The sequence below is a fragment of the Emys orbicularis genome, chromosome 13, assembly GCF_028017835.1.
Source record: "Emys orbicularis isolate rEmyOrb1 chromosome 13, rEmyOrb1.hap1, whole genome shotgun sequence".
NCBI lineage: Eukaryota > Metazoa > Chordata > Testudines > Emydidae > Emys > Emys orbicularis.
Window position 1 is genome coordinate 15,115,605 of NC_088695.1, and position 17,578 is coordinate 15,133,182.

Consider the following 17,578-nt stretch of genomic DNA (forward strand, 5'->3'; position numbering starts at 1 on the left):
CCAGGTGACCGTATCTGTGGTACATGGCCCCTTACGCCAAGAATCACAGCAATATTCAGGTTACTCCCGACTTCCCCCAGGTCAATTGCGCTTTAGGTCTCATACCAAAGATGACACTTGTAGCCAATGCTGTAGTGAACTATATGAAGATTTCTTAAATAGGAAAAGGAAATGAGAGTTATTTACAAGATTAAAGCAAGAAAACAGACCCGTGAATGAGTCTCAGTCGGAGGTTTCAAAAGGTAATACAGGCTTCTCTCAGCAGCAAGGCTGATTGCAGCTGTGTATCTGTCAGTGTCCCACTGAGACAGGGAGACCTTGGCAGGAGCTGGCACCTGGTCTGCCAGCATCACAGTGAGTGCCACACTTTAACTATACCCTGTGTGAACAAGTATTTCATTTTATAGATTTTAAGTTTCCCACCTTTTAATTTCATTGTATGTCCCCCTTGTTCTTGCAGTAAGTGGCAGGGAAAACAGAAGTTCCACATTCTGCCTTCTCCAGATCATTATTTATAATGTCCCCTTTTATCCCTCTCCTTTCTAAGGTAACAATCCTGACCTTTGCAATCTCTCTTCAGATGGTAGTCTTTCCTATCTCAATCATTCTTGCCACTCTTCTCTGAGCACCTCACCCCTACCCGCCCCCCGACCTGAGAAGGCCTTTAGAGTGTAGATAACATTGAGGTTCTTCAGCGGGACATGTTAGTCCTTATGGAACACAGGACTGAGTCCCTATGGGGTGGATTACAAGATCACAGGGTAGCACGTTCCAGATTGTTTGACTTCAGTGGCATCTTTCTTCACCAGTCCTGTTCTCGTTCCTGTATTATCAGCCCACAACCATTCAGGAGTGATGAGTCATTCCACAGCTAAGGGGCAAAACTAGGCAGATTTGCAACCCTCCTAACACCCACCAACAAGACAAGCTGTAGTTTAATACTGCTACATAGTTAACACAGGGAATTCTCATCCAAAAGAGAAAAGGGATTGACAGTCCCTCATCATGTCCTTCGTCTTCTCATTACACGAGCTAAGAATTTACTTCACTTCATAATTTCTGACATAAACTGACCTTTTGTGAAGGGTTGAAAATAATTATTCTTTTTAAAATTGGACACTAAAATGCTGAATATATCAGGATATATTATATTAATTTCCATTAATTCATAAATTCCATTAATTAACAAGATCCGTGCCTAAGGACACTAGACTGCATTGAAAAATCTCAGACCAAGATTTTAGTTGATGTATTTATTGATTTTGACTCCTAAGACATGGCATGATTCTGGCCCTTGCCAGAAGTGGATGCTGCATTTAAGCATCGTTGTTAAACTTCAGTATGTCACTAGATGGGATATGATAGTAGATAAGGAAAGGGTCTGATCTGTCATATCAGTTCTTGGTTACCAGAGAAATGGGCTGTTATAGTAGTCATTGCTGTGATATAGCAGAGGCTGGTCTACATGGATACCAATGTTCTGTTCTCAGACTGAGACTCCTGGCACTTTGCTCTGAAATCTACATTTAGCCTTAAAATTTCAGTCTGTAACCAGGAGAGGAAGGGGAGTTTCTGAATTTTTATGGAATTAATTCAAAAGACTTGATTAACTTTAAATTCTATGTCCTTCTGATTCAGTAGCAGTTTTTTTATTCCTAGACTAAACCCATGGCAGACACAGCCAGGACAAATCAAACGGCCATCACGGAATTCATCCTCCTGGGATTTGGGGTTATCCCTGACCTGCAAATTCTTCTCTTCCTGATGTTCCTAGTGATCTACATCACAACTGTGGCCGGGAACATCCTCATCATAGCGCTAGTTGTGGCTGATCAGCACCTTCATTCCCCCATGTACTTCTTCCTGGGGAACTTGTCTTGCTTGGAGACCTGCTACACCTCCACCATCCTATCCAGGATGCTGGCCAGTCTCCTGACTGGGGACAAAACCATCTCATTCAGTGGCTGCATCACACAACTGTACTTCTTTGCTTCTCTGGGATGTACAGAATGCTATCTCCTAGCAGCAATATCTTATGATCGGTATTTAGCGATATGTAAACCCCTGCACTGTTCAACTCTTATGAATAGCAGGTTTTGCCTCCAGTTGGCTGCTGGATCATGGTTAAATGGTTGTTTGGCTACTGCCATCTTTATATTATTCATGTCACCATTAATATTCTGTGGCCCGAATGAAATTGACCATTTCTATTGTGACTCCATCCCATTGATAAAACTCTCCTGCAGTGACACATACCTGATCACATTGCTAGATTTCATACTAGCCTGTGTATTCACCCTGCCTCCATTCCTACTAACCCTGATATCCTATGTGTGTGTCATCGCCAGCATCCTAAGAATCCCTTTCACTACCGGGAGGCAGAAGGCATTTTCCACCTGCTCCTCTCACCTCATCGTGGTGACAATTTTCTATGGCACAATAATGATTGTCTACATGCTACCAAAACGTGATAAACCGAGAGACCTGAAAAAAGTGTCTTCTCTTTGCTACACAGTCCTGACTCCCCTGGTAAACCCCCTCATCTACAGCCTGAGAAACAGAGAGGTCAAGGAAGCCTTGTGCAAAGCAGTCAGTAAATGTGGCTTTCACAAAAACGTGCAGAGACTCCTAGAGAATAACTTAGCCTGAGGTTTTCAAAGCTGCCTGGGTGATTTAAGCAATCAGCCTCCATTAAAATTAAGTTGAAAACTCCCATTGAAAAATCTCAGCACTAAAATGAAAAAGAATTAGAGATGATCTGCATAGCATTACTAAGACAGTTTTTGTGGTCCCTCGCTGTGTCCATGTAACACAACTTATAGGAAAGTGCTGTTGTGGACAGCTCTGTCACCCTCTCATGTTCAGCACTGATACACGCTGTATTATGGTATTTTTCTCCATGGTGTTGGCAGTTCACCCTATGTGAGAAGGGTGTACAGTGTCCGAAACTGCACAGAGCAAATATTGTGTAAGGCACAAAATCCACTAAACATCAAAGTAAATCCCTGTGTACATCCCCTGCTCATTGTTTCTCTATGTTAGATAATAAAGTCTTGTAATCAAATTCAGATGAAGTGGGAATTTTTCATAATGTTTCATATGAATATTGTGTGTGCCTCAGTTTCCCTTATGTGGTGCATATTTAATTAGGTGGGGGAAAGGACTGTTTACTCTTTGCAGACACTTAGAGACATAGGTATGACCGACGCCTAGCTGCCTGGGGCCTGGGTACCCATGCCCATGGAGACTACCAGAAGACAATGGCCACTACAATTGCCCGGACATTTGGCGCCTAGCAACAAATGACCATGGATGGCCCACCCTCAGCAGGAAGCCAGCTGGGTGTGACAAGCTGGAGGACAAAGGACTGGGGAGGGGCCAGGTGGGATTCTTAAGTGTGGGCTGCTGGAGGCAGGGAGAAGCTGTTGTAGTGGGACTACAGAGGGGTCAGAGAGCTCTGGGCTTTGGGACTGACCCAGATGTAACTTTCCGTTCTCTATGTTAATGAAGGACTTTCTATGCTGTGTTCCAGACATCTCATAAACTCTCCTGCTTTTACAAGGCTGGCTGAAAGTAACTTCAGAGTCAGGAAGTCAGGGGTGCATTGCTCCCTTTGGGTTTGCAAATCTTCCCCAGGTGTCCAATTCAAGTGGACTCACTGAAGGGAGCTCACAGTGAGGAACAGAGGTGCCGAAGGCTGCTACATTAGGTTCCAGGAGGCGGTGAAGCCAAGAGGCCTACCCTAGTGTGCGTGTGACCCTAAGGGGGTTGACAACCTGAAGGGGTCCTCCCAGGAACTCTTCCAGAGCTGTTCAAGAGCACCAGACCTGTGGATCTGTGACAGGATGACTTCATCATGCTTGTAGCTACAGGTCATTTCTTCTGCCCCTAAGGACACAATGGAGAATCCTAACAGAGTTCAGGTCAGTGTTGTCCTTTTAACCAGGGAGGGAGGTGGCCATAAACATCGTTCGATCATAGACTTTCTAACTGGGCACCAGGCGGAGTGGAGACAATTTTAACCAATTTTTTATTTTCATAAAAAAGCCATTTCTGATCAAAATAAATGTTTGGACAATAAAAATACTAACTCCCGGTGCAGCAGAGATAGGGAAGTAAGCCTGGGAAATCTGGCACCCCTGAAATTGTGCTTGTTGCCGTCATATAGACATATTGCCCTGAGGTAAGTGGGGAAATGGGATCCTGGGAGGAAGCACAAGCAGGAGAGCGCAAGAGGGGAGGACTCCTGTCTCATACTGAGAAAGAGGGACGATCCATGAGTTATCTTAATTGCCTATTCACAAATGCAAGAAGCCTGGGAAACAAGCAGGGAGAACTGGAAGTCCTGGCACAGTCAGGGAACTATGATGCAATTGGAATAACAGAGACTTGGTGGGATAACTCACATGACTGGAGTACTATCGTGGATGGATATAAACTGTTCAGGAAGGACAGGCAGGGCAGAAAAGGTGGGGGAGTTGCGTTGTATGTAAGAGAGGAGTATGACTGCTCAGAGCTCCGGTATGAAACTGCAGAAAAACCTGAGTGTCTCTGGATAAAGTTGAGAAGTGTGAGCAACAAGGGTGATGTTGTGGTGGGAGTCTGCTATAGACCACCAGACCAGGGGGATGAAGTGGACGAGGCTTTCTTCTGGCAACTAGCAGAAGTTGCTAGATCGCAGGCCCTGGTTCTCATGGGAGACTTTAATCACCCTGATATCTGCTGGGAGAGCAATACAGCGGTGCACAGACAATCCAGGAAGTTTTTGGAAAGTGTAGGGGACAATTTCCTGGTGCAAGTGCTGGAGGAACCAACTAGGGGCAGAGCTTTTCTTGACCTGCTGCTCACAAACAGGGAAGAATTAGTAGGGGAAGCAAAAGTGGATGGGAACCTGGGAGGCAGTGACCATGAGATGGTCGAGTTCAGGATCCTGACACAAGGAAGAAAGGAGAGCAGCAGAATACTGACCCTGGACTTCAGAAAAGCAGACTTTGACTCCCTCAGGGAACAGATGGGCAGGATCCCCTGGGAGAATAACATGAAGGGCAAAGGGGTCCAGGAGAGCTGGCTGTATTTTAAAGAATCCTTATTGCGGTTGCAGGAACAAACCATCCCGATGTGTAGAAAGAATAGTAAATATGGCAGGCAACCAGCTTGGCTAAACAGTGAAATCCTTGCTGATTTTAACGCAAAAAAGAAGCTTATAAGAAGTGGAAGATTGGACAAATGACCAGGGAGGAGTATAAAAATATTGCTCAGGCATGCAGGAGTGAAATCAGGAAGGCCAAATCACACTTGGAGTTGCAGCTAGCAAGGGATGTTAAGAGTAACAAGAAGGGTTTCTTCAGGTATGTTAGCAACAAGAAGAAAGTCAAGGAAAGTGTGGGCCCCTTACTGAATGAGGGAGGCAACCTAGTGACCGAGGATGTGGAAAAAGCTAATGTACTCAATGATTTTTTTGCCTCTGTCTTCACGAACAAGGTCAGCTCCCAGACTGCTGCACTTTGCGGCACAGTATGGGGAGAAGGTGACCAGCCCTCTGTGGAGAAAGAAGTGGTTCGGGACTATTTAGAAAAATTGGACGTGCACAAGTCCATGGGGCCGGATGCGCTGCATCCGAGGGTGCTAAAGGAGTTGGCGGATGAGATTGCAGAGCCATTAGCCGTTATTTTTGAAAACTCATGGCGATCGGGGGAGGTCCCGGATGACTGGAAAAAGGCTAATGTAGTGCCCATCTTTAAAAAAGGGAAGAAGGAGGATCCGGGGAACTACAGGCCAGTCAGCCTCACCTCAGTCCCTGGAAAAATCATGGAGCAGGTCCTCAAGGAATCAATTATGAAACACTTAGAGGAGAGGAAAGTGATCAGGAACAGTCAGCATGGATTCACCAAGGGGAAGTCGTGCCTGACTAACCTAATTGCCTTCTACGATGAGATAACTGGCTCTGTGGATGAGGGGAAAGCAGTGGATGTGTTATTCCTTGACTTTAGCAAAGCTTTTGATACGGTCTCCCACAGTATTCTTGCTGCCAAGTTAAAGAAGTATGGGCTGGATGAATGGACTGTAAGGTGGATAGAAAGCTGGCTAGATCGTCGGACTCAAGGGGTAGTGATCAATGGCTCCATGTCTAGTTGGCAGCCGGTTTCAAGCGGAGTGCCCCAAGGGTCGGTCCTGGGGCCGGTTTTGTTTAATATCTTTATTAATGATCTGGAGGATGGTGTGGACTGCACTCTCAGCAAGTTTGCCGATGACACTAAACTAGGAGGCGTGGTAGATACACTAGAGGGTAGGGATCGGATACAGAGGGACCTAGACAAATTAGAGGATTGGGCCAAAAGAAACCTGATGAGGTTCAACAAGGACAAGTGCAGAGTCCTGCACTTAGGACGGAAGAATCCCATGCACAGCTACAGACTAGGGACTGAGTGGCTAGGTAGCAGTTCTGCAGAAAAGGACCTAGGGGTCACAGTGGACGAGAAGCTGGATATGAGTCAACAGTGTGCTCTTGTTGCCAAGAAGGCTAACGGCATTTTGGGCTGTATAAGTAGGGGCATTGCCAGCAGATCAAGGGACGTGATCGTTCCTCTTTATTCGACATTGGTGAGGCCTCATCTGGAGTACTGTGGAAAAATTGGAAAGAGTCCAGCGGAGGGCAACAAAAATGATTAGGGGTCTGGAGTGCATGACTTATGAGGAGAGGCTGAAGGAACTGGGATTGTTTAGTCTCCAGAAGAGAAGAATGAGGGGGGATTTGATAGTAGCCTTCAACTACCTGAAGGGGGGTTCCAAAGAGGATGGAACTCGGCTGTTCTCAATGGTGGCAGATGACAGAACAAGGAGCAATGGTCTCAAGTTGCAGTGGGGGAGGTCTAGGTTGGATATTAGGAAACACTATTTCACTAGGAGGGTGGTGAAGCACTGGAATGCGTTACCTAGGGAGGTGGTGGAGTCTCCTTCCTTGGAGGTTTTTAAGGCCCGGCTTGACAAAGCCCTGGCTGGGATGATTTAGTTGGGAATTGGTCCTGCTTTGAGCAGGGGGTTGGACTAGATGACCTCCTGAGGTCCCTTCCAACCCTGATATTCTATGATTCTATGATTCTATGATATGCATCTGCAAATCTACCGCCTTCACTGCGCTCACACAGGCCAGATGCAAACAGCAGGCCCCAGCAGTGACCTCTGGACACTTCACCAGGAACAGCTTCATAGCTCTTACCTGGGCTAAGCCCAGCTGGGACCAGCTCCAGCAAAGCCACAGCACCAGGCTCACAGGGCCCTTGGAAGCTGGATGTTGGGCAAACAAAGAAGTAGACACAGAAGCCAGGTCCACTGGGACTGTCCAAACCCAGCAGGGGGTTTTCCAGGGTACATGTAGAACTGAGGCCATTCCTGGGGTCGCGTTTGTCAAACGGGCACGGAGGAGGGACTTGGCATGTGGCCCTGCAGGGCAGAAGCTGCTCTGCTGCCACCAGCTGCACATAGCAGTTCAAAGGGAGGGGATCTGTTGCAATGAGTGTCCCCAAAACTCACTGCAACAAGAGCCCGTCCCTAGAGGGGTAGTTGTCAGGGCACGGTGTCTAGTCAGCCCCAGGTGCCTTAGACAGCTCTGCTGTATGCAGGACCCTCTCCTTGGGGCGTGAGGCAACCTCTGGCGAGAGAAAGTGGCTACCACCTACCAATGGGCAGAACTCCTGTGATGCCAAAATGGCAGTGCTGTCTCAGTCACTGGGAGCATGTCAGGGCTTGTCCAGAGACAGGGGAGATGGCACCATTGAGAATGGTAGGACTTCAGCCCTGCAGAAATTACTTTCCAAGGGCCCTAATGGAGTTAGGCACACAAATCCCTTTGAAATGGGAGTTGGTTGCTTAACTCTCTTAGATGCCTATGAGAATCTCAGCCTGGAGAGCCACTGGTATTCTGTCATGGTAGGTTCAATCTATGCATTTCCATCGGAAACAGATCCCACATCAACAGAAATGCACTGGATGGATGGGAAACCCCAGCTGAACCTTTGTGAGCCGCTGCCGTAGTTGTAGGTGCTGTTGTAGCTACTGTAAATAGATGTTTTGGCTCTGTGTGTATGTTCTCGCTGTGTGCTGCACTGGCTCTGACCAGGTAGCCAGTATAGCAGACTTTGGTCAAACTTCCCAATAAAACCACCAGACTCCAGTTCAGTAGCGAAGGCACTCGGCCAGGTTTATTGCCGACAAAGCACGGTCCTAGTTGCCCGGATGAATATCTATAGTTACACCAGAATATGTATGCCTGTGACAATGGATATGGCTCAGTGAACAGCGGGTATTTCCGTTCCCTCCTAGGCAGGACAAAGATACCCCCTCTGCGACTCTTCTTTTATATACTAATACAAACAAGTTTCGTATTGCCACTCTGACATAGTTTGTTACCACCCAATATCTTATCAAAACAACTCTATCCATCTTACTGTCATCCTAACCTTACCTTTAAGGGGTCAGAATGTTCTTCTTATCTTTGGGGAGTGTGCTTGTACCATTCTTGGTATTGGGGTGTTCTGGTACCATCCCTCTGGAATATGTTTACGTGACTGCTTAGTGCCTAGGACTGCTTCTGTTTTTGCAATAATGGGAAAGTTTATATATCAGAGAGTGAACCTGTAAGAAGCCATATTTTGTAACATCCTACTTCTGCTCACAGACTGACTTTGCTTTATAGCAGAAGGGCCTGAATTCTGTTCAGTCCTTAGACCTTATGTCTCAGGTTCCCTCTACTACAGCCACTAATGTTGCAATCAGGCTGTTCTACAATTTGGTTCTCAGTGGCTATACTTTGGAATAGCGCACACCTAGCAGTAGGTAAGAAATAAGGAAAGGTGTGATTAAGCTCTCTAAGGTCATTAGGGGGCAGAGGAATGGAAAAGATGTAGTGGTGTTGCCCAGTGGATAGCAGCCAAAGTGGAAGGGCAAGAAAGAAGATGGTATGTTGCCAAATGACCACCTGAGGGAAGTGGAAAGGGAGGTGAATTTGAATAACGGTGTATAAATGGTGAGGATTGGGCCCTGAAGAGAAAAGGATCTCTGCAATATGTAATGAACTGTGGATAGCAGCAGATGTTGTGGAGTGAGAAATCGGCTGTTATACTAAATAATGGTCAGCAGGTGATATGAGTCAAGAACTGGAAAGATGCAGCTATGATAGCAAGAAGAATCCACTAGAGGACAGCAAAGAAACAGGCTGCCATGCTGGGAAATCAACAATAGATGGCAGTAGAGCAGAGGAACTGAGGGGGGTGTTAGAAATACTGACTAGTGACCAATAGATTTTTGTAGCCAATAGAATACTACTAGAAAAAGGGCCACTAGGTGACAGCATATATTGAATATTAATAACCGGGTGGGGCAAGTACATTATAACAGGTCATCATCTTTGACAGGCATCTCCCAAGAATGTAAGCTGGTGTTTGTTCATGATCTAAAATCTTTTCCACGTGGAATCATTAGACTTAATAAAAGATACAATTATACAGGTCACACTGTACATGTCCCATTGGGCATTGTTAGCTATAAAGCTTTGGAGACAAAAAATCAACGAAGTGGGAGAAAGGTTGAAGTGCGACCGTACTAAAAACTGTGAAGACCGAATACAAATATGAGGCAGCATTTGCACTTTGTAAATCCAAGAGGAAGCTCATTGCTCAAATGTAGATGAAATGCACCTGCTCATCCCTTCAGGTAACTGCAGGTCTCTTCACTGAGAAAATCCAGTTTCTGCAGAAAGAGGAGAGACAAGAACCTCAGCTGAGGATCCTGAATCCTGGCGGCTGAACCCTGAGAAATAAGAGCTCATCGCTTCAAGCTTGGACTGTGCTGTGGTTACAGGTGAGCACCATCTTCCTGACTGTATTTCTATACCACTGCAAACAGAGGCATGAATGTGTTTTGTGAATATTAGATGGACAAGGTGGGTGAGATAATATCTTTTATTGGACCAACCTCTGTTGGTGAATGAGAGAAGCTTTTAGCAGTTTTAGCCTCACCGTCCACCGCAGTGCCAGTCAGCATTGATAGCACCATTTCACAGAGATGGAGGCTGAGATCCATGTCTTGTGACAGGTCCTCAGTTGGGGAACTGCCCCACTAACACAAATGGAGATACCTTGAATTATATCAGCTGGGGATCAGGCTCAGTGAGTCGCCCAAGAGGGTGGGGAGTGGTGAAGGAGTCTTACTAGCCCAGATCAAACATGCCAGATTATTTCTAGACTCTGAGTTCAGGGACAACATCTTCCACCCCCACCCCCAAATGAATTTCTTGTTCCTGTATTATCATCCCATACTCATTAAGAAGTGGGGAGGGTCACTCCCCATTTAGGGTTGCACATCAGCCTGGTTCTGTCCCATGCTAAGATCCACCCTCCGAAGAGCTGTATTTTATTACAGCTACAGTTAACGTTGGGAAACAGAAAAGGCATTGCTAGTCCCTGACCCCATCACCACCATAGGAACTAAGGGAGAATTTACTCCACTTCCGAATTTATGGCATAAACTGATCTCTTTTGAGGGGGTGAAAATTATTCCTTCTCCTACAAGGCACTGAAATGCTGAATATACTAGGATATATGGTATATTAATTTCCATTAATTGTAACCGGAGATCAGTGCCTAAGGACACTAGACTGGGTTGGAAATCTCAGTCCAACATTTTAGTTGATGTATTTATTAATGTTGACTCCTAATCATGGCATGATTCTGTCCATTGCCAGAAGTGAAGTACAGCATTTAAGCATCATTGTTAATCTCCTGTATGTCACTAGAAGGAATATGACAGTAGATAAAGAAATGGTCTGATCTGTCATATCAGTACTCGGTTACCAGAGAAATGGCCTGTTATATTAGTCATAGTTCTGACATGGCAGAGGGAGATCTACCTGGACACCAATGTTCTGTCCTCGGGCTGAGACTCCTGGCACTTAGCTCTGAAATCTACATTTAGCCTTAAAATTTCAGCCTGTAACCAGGAGAGGAAGGGGAGTTTCTGAATATTTATGCAATTAAATCATGAACTTTTAACTATGTTTTTCCAATTCAATTGCCCAGTTTGTTTTATTGTTCCAAGACTAAACCCATGGAAGATAGAGACTGGAGAAATCAAACAGCTGTCATGGAATTCATCCTCCTAGGATTCAGGGAACTCCCTGACCTGCAAATTCTTCTCTTCCTGATGTTCCTAGTGATCTACATCGCAACCGTGACTGGGAACATTCTCATCACTGCACTAGTTGTGGATGATCAGCACCTTCACACTCCCATGTACTTCTTCCTGGGGAACTTGTCGTGCTTGGAGACCTGCTACACCTCAACCATCCTGCCCCAGATGCTGGCCAATCTCCTGACTGGGGACAAAACCATCTCATTCAGTGGCTGCCTCTCACAACTGTATTTTTTTTGTGCTCTACTATGTACAGAATGCTATCTCCTAACAGCAATGTCTTATGATCGGTATTTAGCAATATGTAAACCCCTGCACTATTCAACTCTTATGAATAACAGGTTTTGCCTCCAGTTGGCTGCTGGGTCCTGGTTAAATGGTTCTTTGGCTAGTACCATCTTTGTCTTCTTCCTATCACAGTTAACATTCTGTGGCCCGAATGAAATTGACCATTTCTATTGTGATGTCATCCCATTCATGGAACTGTCCTGCAGTGACACACACTGGTTAGTATTGTTTCATTTCATACTATCCTGTGTATTCATCCTGCCTCCATTCCTACTAACCCTGACATCCTACGTGTGCATCATTGCCAGCATCCTGAGAATCCCTTCCACCACTGGGAGACAAAAGGCCTTTTCCACCTGCTCCTCCCATCTCATTGTGGTAACAATTTACTATGGAACCCTAATGACTGTCTACGTGCTTCCGAAATACAATATATTAAGCCTACTAAACAAAGTGCTCTCTCTTTCCTACACAGTCATGACTCCACTGGTAAATCCCCTCATCTACAGCCTGAGAAACAGACAGGTCAAGGAAGCCTTGAGAAAAGCAGTCAGTAAATATGTGGCTTTCACAAAAACGTGCTGAGACTTAACCTGAGGTTTTCAAGCTGCCTGGGTGATTTAGGCAATCAGCCCCCATTGATATTAAGTTGAAAACTCCCATTGGAAATCTCAGCACTAATATGAAAAAAATTGAGATAATCTGTATGGAGTTACTGAGACAGAATGTTTATGTTTCTGTGCTGTGTCCATGTAACCCAACATATAGGAAAGGGCAGTTGCGGACAGCTCTGTCACTCTCTCATGTTCAGCACTGATACACCCAGTATGATGGTATTTTTCTCCATGGCCTTGGCTAAATGTTCACCCTGTGGGATGAACTTGTACAGCGTCTGAAAATGCACACAGCTGACATTGTGTAAGGCACAAAACCCACTAATTATCCAAGTAAATCCCTGTGTATATCCCCTGTTCATTGTTTCTCTATGTTTATAGGCGCCGACTTTCCCGCTTTACCGTGGGTGCTCGCCCCCCCCCTGCCTCCGGCCCCACCCCCACTCCACCCTTTTCATGAGGCCCCACCCTTCCCCCATTCCCATTCCAACCCCACCCTGCCCCTATTACAACTCTTTCCCGAAAGCCCTGCCTCGGCCCCGACTCTTCCCCACCTCCTCCCCTGAGCACACCACGTTCCCCCTCCCTCCCAGAATGTGCTAATGCTGCCAAACAGCTGTTTGGCGATGGCTGGGCGGGAAGCGCTGGGAGGTGGGGGAAGAGCGGAGACTTGGTGCACTCAGGGGAGGAGGAGGTGGGGCAGGGGGTGAGGGGAGCTTGGCTGTCGGAGTGTGCAGAGCACCCACTAATTTTTCCACATGGGTGCTCCAGCCCCGGAGCACCCACGGAGTCGGCACCTATGTCTATGTTAGATAATAAAGTCTTGTAATCAAATTCAGACAGTCAAATACAAACAAAACACAATGGGTGACATCATGTTTGTTTCTGCACATCATTTTTTATGCCCCTAAAGACGAAATGGAGGATCCAGCCGGAGCTCAGGACAGTGTTGTCCATCTAACTGGAAGGACCAGGGAGGGAAGTGGCCATAACCACATTCCCATCATGGAGTTTTTAACTGGGCACCAGGCAGAGTGGAGACAATTTTAATCATTTTTTTATTTCCGTAAAAAAGCAATTTTTGATCAAAATTAATGGTTGGACAATAAAAATATGCACATAAGCCTGGGAAATCTGCCACCCCTGAAATAGTGCTTATTGCCACTGTGATGGGTTGGATCACAGAAACCCCCTTGGGAGCTGCCACCCGATGTGCAAAGACTACCCCTGCTTCTGTTTTCCCTGCCAACTCAGGACTCCAGCACCCTGTCTTGCTGAGCCAGACACTCCCGTCTGCTCCAACACAGACCCAGGGTCTGAATCACTTGCCCCAAAGCTGCAAGTTTACCTGAAAACAGCTCACAGAAGTGTGCTTGTCTTTAGCACTCAGATGCCCAACTCCCAATGGGGTCTAAACCCAAATAAATCCGTTTTACCCTGCATAAAGCTTATGCAGGGCAAACTCATAAATTGTTCGCCCTCTATAACACTGATAGAGAGATATGCACAGTTGTTTGCTCCCCCAGGTATTAATACATACTCTGAGTAAATTACTAAATAAAAAGTGATTTTATTAAATACAGAAAATAGGATTTAAGCGGTTCCAAGTGGTAACAGACAGAACAAAGTAAGTCACCAAGCAAAATAAAATGAAATGTGCAAATCTATGTCTAATCAAACTAAATACAGATAAGTTCCTCACCAGTTCCAGAATGCTCCCTTTTACAGGCTAATCTCCTTTTAGCCTGGGTCTGAAACCTGTAGTTACTGTCCTTTGTTTCAGTTTCCATCAAGTATCCTGGGGGGCGGGGTGTGGAGAGGCTCCTTCTTTAGCCAGCTGAAGACAAAATGGAGAGGTATCCCACGGGTTTAAATAGACTTTCTCTTGTGGCTGGAGACCCCCCCTCCTCACTCCTATGCAAAGTCTAGCTCCAAGATGGAGTTCTGGAGTCACCTGGGCAAGTCACATGTCCCTGCATGATTCAGTCTTTACAGTCCGAAGCCATTGTCCACATGGTATCTTATATGTCTCCGGGAAGACTTCTTATGTGGATTGGAGCATTCCAAGATGCATTGTTCCCCAAGTGCTTCCTGATCAGGTACTTAATCTTGCAAATTCCTTCCTAAAGAAACTGATCAAATGCCTCCCAAAGCTTACTTAGAAACCAAGCAAGTATACAGCCCATATTCTTAACCTCAAGTAGAAAATGATATATGTGTATAGATAGGATGAATAGATATAGTAGACCATAACCTTTACGGAGATATATTACATGGCACAGGCAGCACAAAACATATTCCAGTTATTTCATACATACATTTATAAGCACACACACACACACACACCCCATAAAGCCTTATGGGGTTACACTGTCACAGCCATCATAGCCCTCTGCAAACCCACCACCTTCACTGCTCTCACACAGGTCAGATGCAAACAGCCAGGCCCCAGCAGTGACCTCTGGACACTTCACCAGGAACAGCTTCATAGCTCTTACCTGGGCTACACCCAGCTGTGACCAGTTCTGGCAAAGCACCAGCTCCAGGCTCACTGGGCCCATGGAGGCTGGGATGTTGGGCAAACAAAGAGGTAGACTCACAAGCCAGGGCCACTGGGACTGTCCAGACCCAGCTCACAGTTTGCCAGGTCACATGTAGAGCTGAGGCCATTCTTGGGGTTCGGGTTTGTCAAACAGTCAATGAGGAGGGACTTGGCCTGTGGCCCTGCAGGAGGGCATCAGCTGCTCTGCTGCTGCTGCCAATGGCACAGAGCAGTTTAAAGGGAGGGGAGCTGTTACATTGGGGGTCCCCAAAACTGACTGCAAAAAGTGCCCATCCCACGAGAGGTAGTTCTCATCACATGGTGTCTAGTCAGTCCTAAGTGCCTTAGACAGCTCCACTGCACTCAGTGCCCTCTCCTCGGGGCATGAGGCAACCTATGTTGAAAGGAAGCGTCTACCACCTACCAACAGGCAGAATTCCTGTGATGCCAAAATGGCAGTGCTGGCTCAGTCACTGGGAGCATGTCAGGTCTTGGCCAGAGGCAGGGGAGCTGGGCACTGGTGAGAACAGAAGAACTTCAGCACTGCGCGAAGGATTTTCCAAGGACCCTAATGAAGTTAAATGCCCAACTCCAATTTCACAGGGATTTGGGTGCATAACTCCATTAGGCGCCTCTGAGAATCTCAGCCTGGAGAGCCAGTGGGATTCTGTTATGCTAGGTTCAATCTATGCATTTCCGTTGGAAACAGAAATGCACTGGACTGATGTGATACCCCCGCTAAACCTGCAGCCGCATCTGTATCTCACCCAACCCCAGCCAACCGTGAGAAAAGAGAAGTAAACTGAACAAGACTGCAGGGGATTGCAAAAACTAGTGAGACAGTGAAGGCCAGCGAGGGGGGAAACAACCGTTTTGCATCCCTGAAGCTGGTGAGTTTTGGGAAAGCTGAGGGAGCCATAGAATCATAGAATATCAGGGTTGGAAGGGACCTCAGGAGGTCATCTAGTCCAACCCCCTGTTCAAAGCAGGGCCAATCCCCTACTAAATAATCCCATCCAGGGCTTTGTCAAGCCTGACCTTAAAAACCTCTAAGGAAGGAGATTCCACCACTTCCCTAGGTAACCTATTCCAGTGCTTCACCGCCTTCCTAGTGAAAAAGTTTTTCCTAATATCCAACCTAAACCTCCCCCACTGCAACTTGAGACCATTACTCCTTGTTCTGTCATCTGGTACCACTGAGAACAGTCTAGATACATCCTCTTTAGAACCCCCTTTCAGGTAGTTGAAAGCAGCTATAAAATCCCCCCTCATTCTTCTCTTCTGCAGACTAAATAATCCCACTTCCCTCAGCCTCTCCTCATAAGTCATGTGCTCCAGCCCCCTAATCATTTTTGTTGCCCTCCGCTGGACTCTTTCCAATTTTTCCACATCCTTCTTGTAGTGTGGGGCCCAAAACTGGACACATTGCTCCAGATGAGGCCTCACCAATGTTGAATAGAGGGGAATGATCACACCCCTCGATCTGCTGGCAATGCCCCTACTTATACAGCCCCAAATGCCGTTAGCCTTCTTCGCAACAAGGGCACACTGTTGACTCATATCCAGCTTCTCGTCCACTGTAACCCCTAGGTCCTTTTCTGCAGAACTGCTGCCTACCCATTCGTTCCCTAGTATGTAGCAGTGCATGGGATTCTTCCGTCCTAAGTGCAGGACTCTGCACTTGTCCTTGTTGAACCTCATCAGATTTCTTTTGGCCAAATCCTCTAATTTGTCTAGGTCCCTCTGTATCCTATCTCTACCCTCCAGCGTATCTACCACTCCTCCCAGTTTAGTGTCATCTCCAAACTTGCTGAGGGTGCAGTCCACGCCATACTCCAGATTATTAATGAAGATATTGAACAAAACTGGCCCCAGGACCAAACTTGGGGCACTCTGCTTGATACTGGCTGCCAACTAGACATGGAGCCATTGATCACTACCCGTTGAGCCCGACAATCTAGCCAGCTTTCTATCCACCATATAGTCCATTCATCCAGCCCATACTTCTTTAACTTGGCAGCAAGAATACTGTGGGAGACCGTATCAAAATCTTTGCTAAAATCAAGGAATAACACATGCACTGCTTTCCCCTCATCCACAGAGCCAGTTCTCTCATCATAGAAGGCAATTAGGTTAGTCAGGCATGACTTGCCCTTGGTGAATCCATGCTGACTGTTCCTGATCACTTTCCTCTCCTGTAAGTGCTTCAGAATTGATTCCTTGAGGACCTGCTCCATGATTTTTCCAGGGACTGAGGTGAGGCTGACTGGCCTGTAGTTCCCCGGATCCTCCTTCTTCCCTTTTTTAAAGATGGGCACTACATTAGCCTTTTTCCAGTCATCCAGGACCTCCCCCAATCACCATGAGTTTTCAAAGATAATGGCCAATGGCTCTGCAATCACATCTGCCAACTCCTTTAGCACCCTCGTATGCCTCACATCTGGCCCAAAATGTGTCAGAAGTGGGATTTGAACCCACGTCTCTATACAGAGACCCAGAACACCCAGGAGAATGAAAGATAAAGCCTTGAGTCTGGCACCTTAGACCATTTGGCTATCCTGACACTGATGGGCTAGCCTGACACTGACAGAAAGCTGGTTTGGACTGGTACAAAGAGCACGGGGGACAGAGGTCCCTGAACAAAACACCCCCAAAAGACCCCAGGACTTAAAACCCTCCCAAGAGCTGAAGCAAGTCAGAGATCAACATTGGACCCTGGACGGCCTGTGCACAGGACAGAACTCTCATCTACCCTTCCCCCTCTTCTTCTGACGTTACACCCAGGCTTGGCCAGCGTTGGGTTGTGCGTGTGTGAGTATGAAAGTGGGTTAGGGTGTGGGCACTAACGCTTTCTTTCTTCCCCTGAGTGACGTGGGAAGCACCCAGAACTCACTGGTGTTATTTTATTAATAAAGCTTTAAAACTTAGACAGTTGGTGTGCTCCTTCATC

The 17,578-nt window shown here is 46.5% G+C and overlaps 2 protein-coding genes and 1 non-coding gene across 3 annotated transcripts; 2 read left to right on the forward strand and 1 right to left on the reverse strand.

Annotated features, from left to right (window-relative positions):
- Nucleotides 1–1,668: 1,668 nt before the first annotated feature.
- Nucleotides 1,669–2,649, forward strand: LOC135887492 (olfactory receptor 6B1-like). Its single transcript, XM_065415235.1, has one exon. It carries the CDS (start codon nucleotides 1,669–1,671, stop codon nucleotides 2,647–2,649), a length of 981 nt encoding a protein of 326 aa, XP_065271307.1.
- An 8,451-nt stretch (nucleotides 2,650–11,100) lies between these two features.
- LOC135888349 (olfactory receptor 6N1-like) lies at nucleotides 11,101–12,057 on the forward strand. The gene has a single exon (XM_065416156.1). The coding sequence runs from the start codon at nucleotides 11,101–11,103 to the stop codon at nucleotides 12,055–12,057; it is 957 nt and encodes a 318-aa protein (XP_065272228.1).
- A 5,024-nt stretch (nucleotides 12,058–17,081) lies between these two features.
- On the reverse strand, nucleotides 17,082–17,191 carry TRNAL-CAA (transfer RNA leucine (anticodon CAA)). The gene is made up of 2 exons: nucleotides 17,154–17,191; nucleotides 17,082–17,128 (listed from the first exon to the last, which is right to left on the reverse strand). It is a non-coding gene; the product is annotated as a tRNA-Leu (tRNA).
- Nucleotides 17,192–17,578: the final 387 nt, after the last annotated feature.

Bases quoted from the DNA above. Each gene is read 5' to 3' on its own strand.
- LOC135887492 (XM_065415235.1), top strand. From the start codon at position 1,669: ATGGCAGACACAGCCAGGACAAATCAAACGGCCATCACGGAATTCATC.
- LOC135888349 (XM_065416156.1), top strand. From the start codon at position 11,101: ATGGAAGATAGAGACTGGAGAAATCAAACAGCTGTCATGGAATTCATC.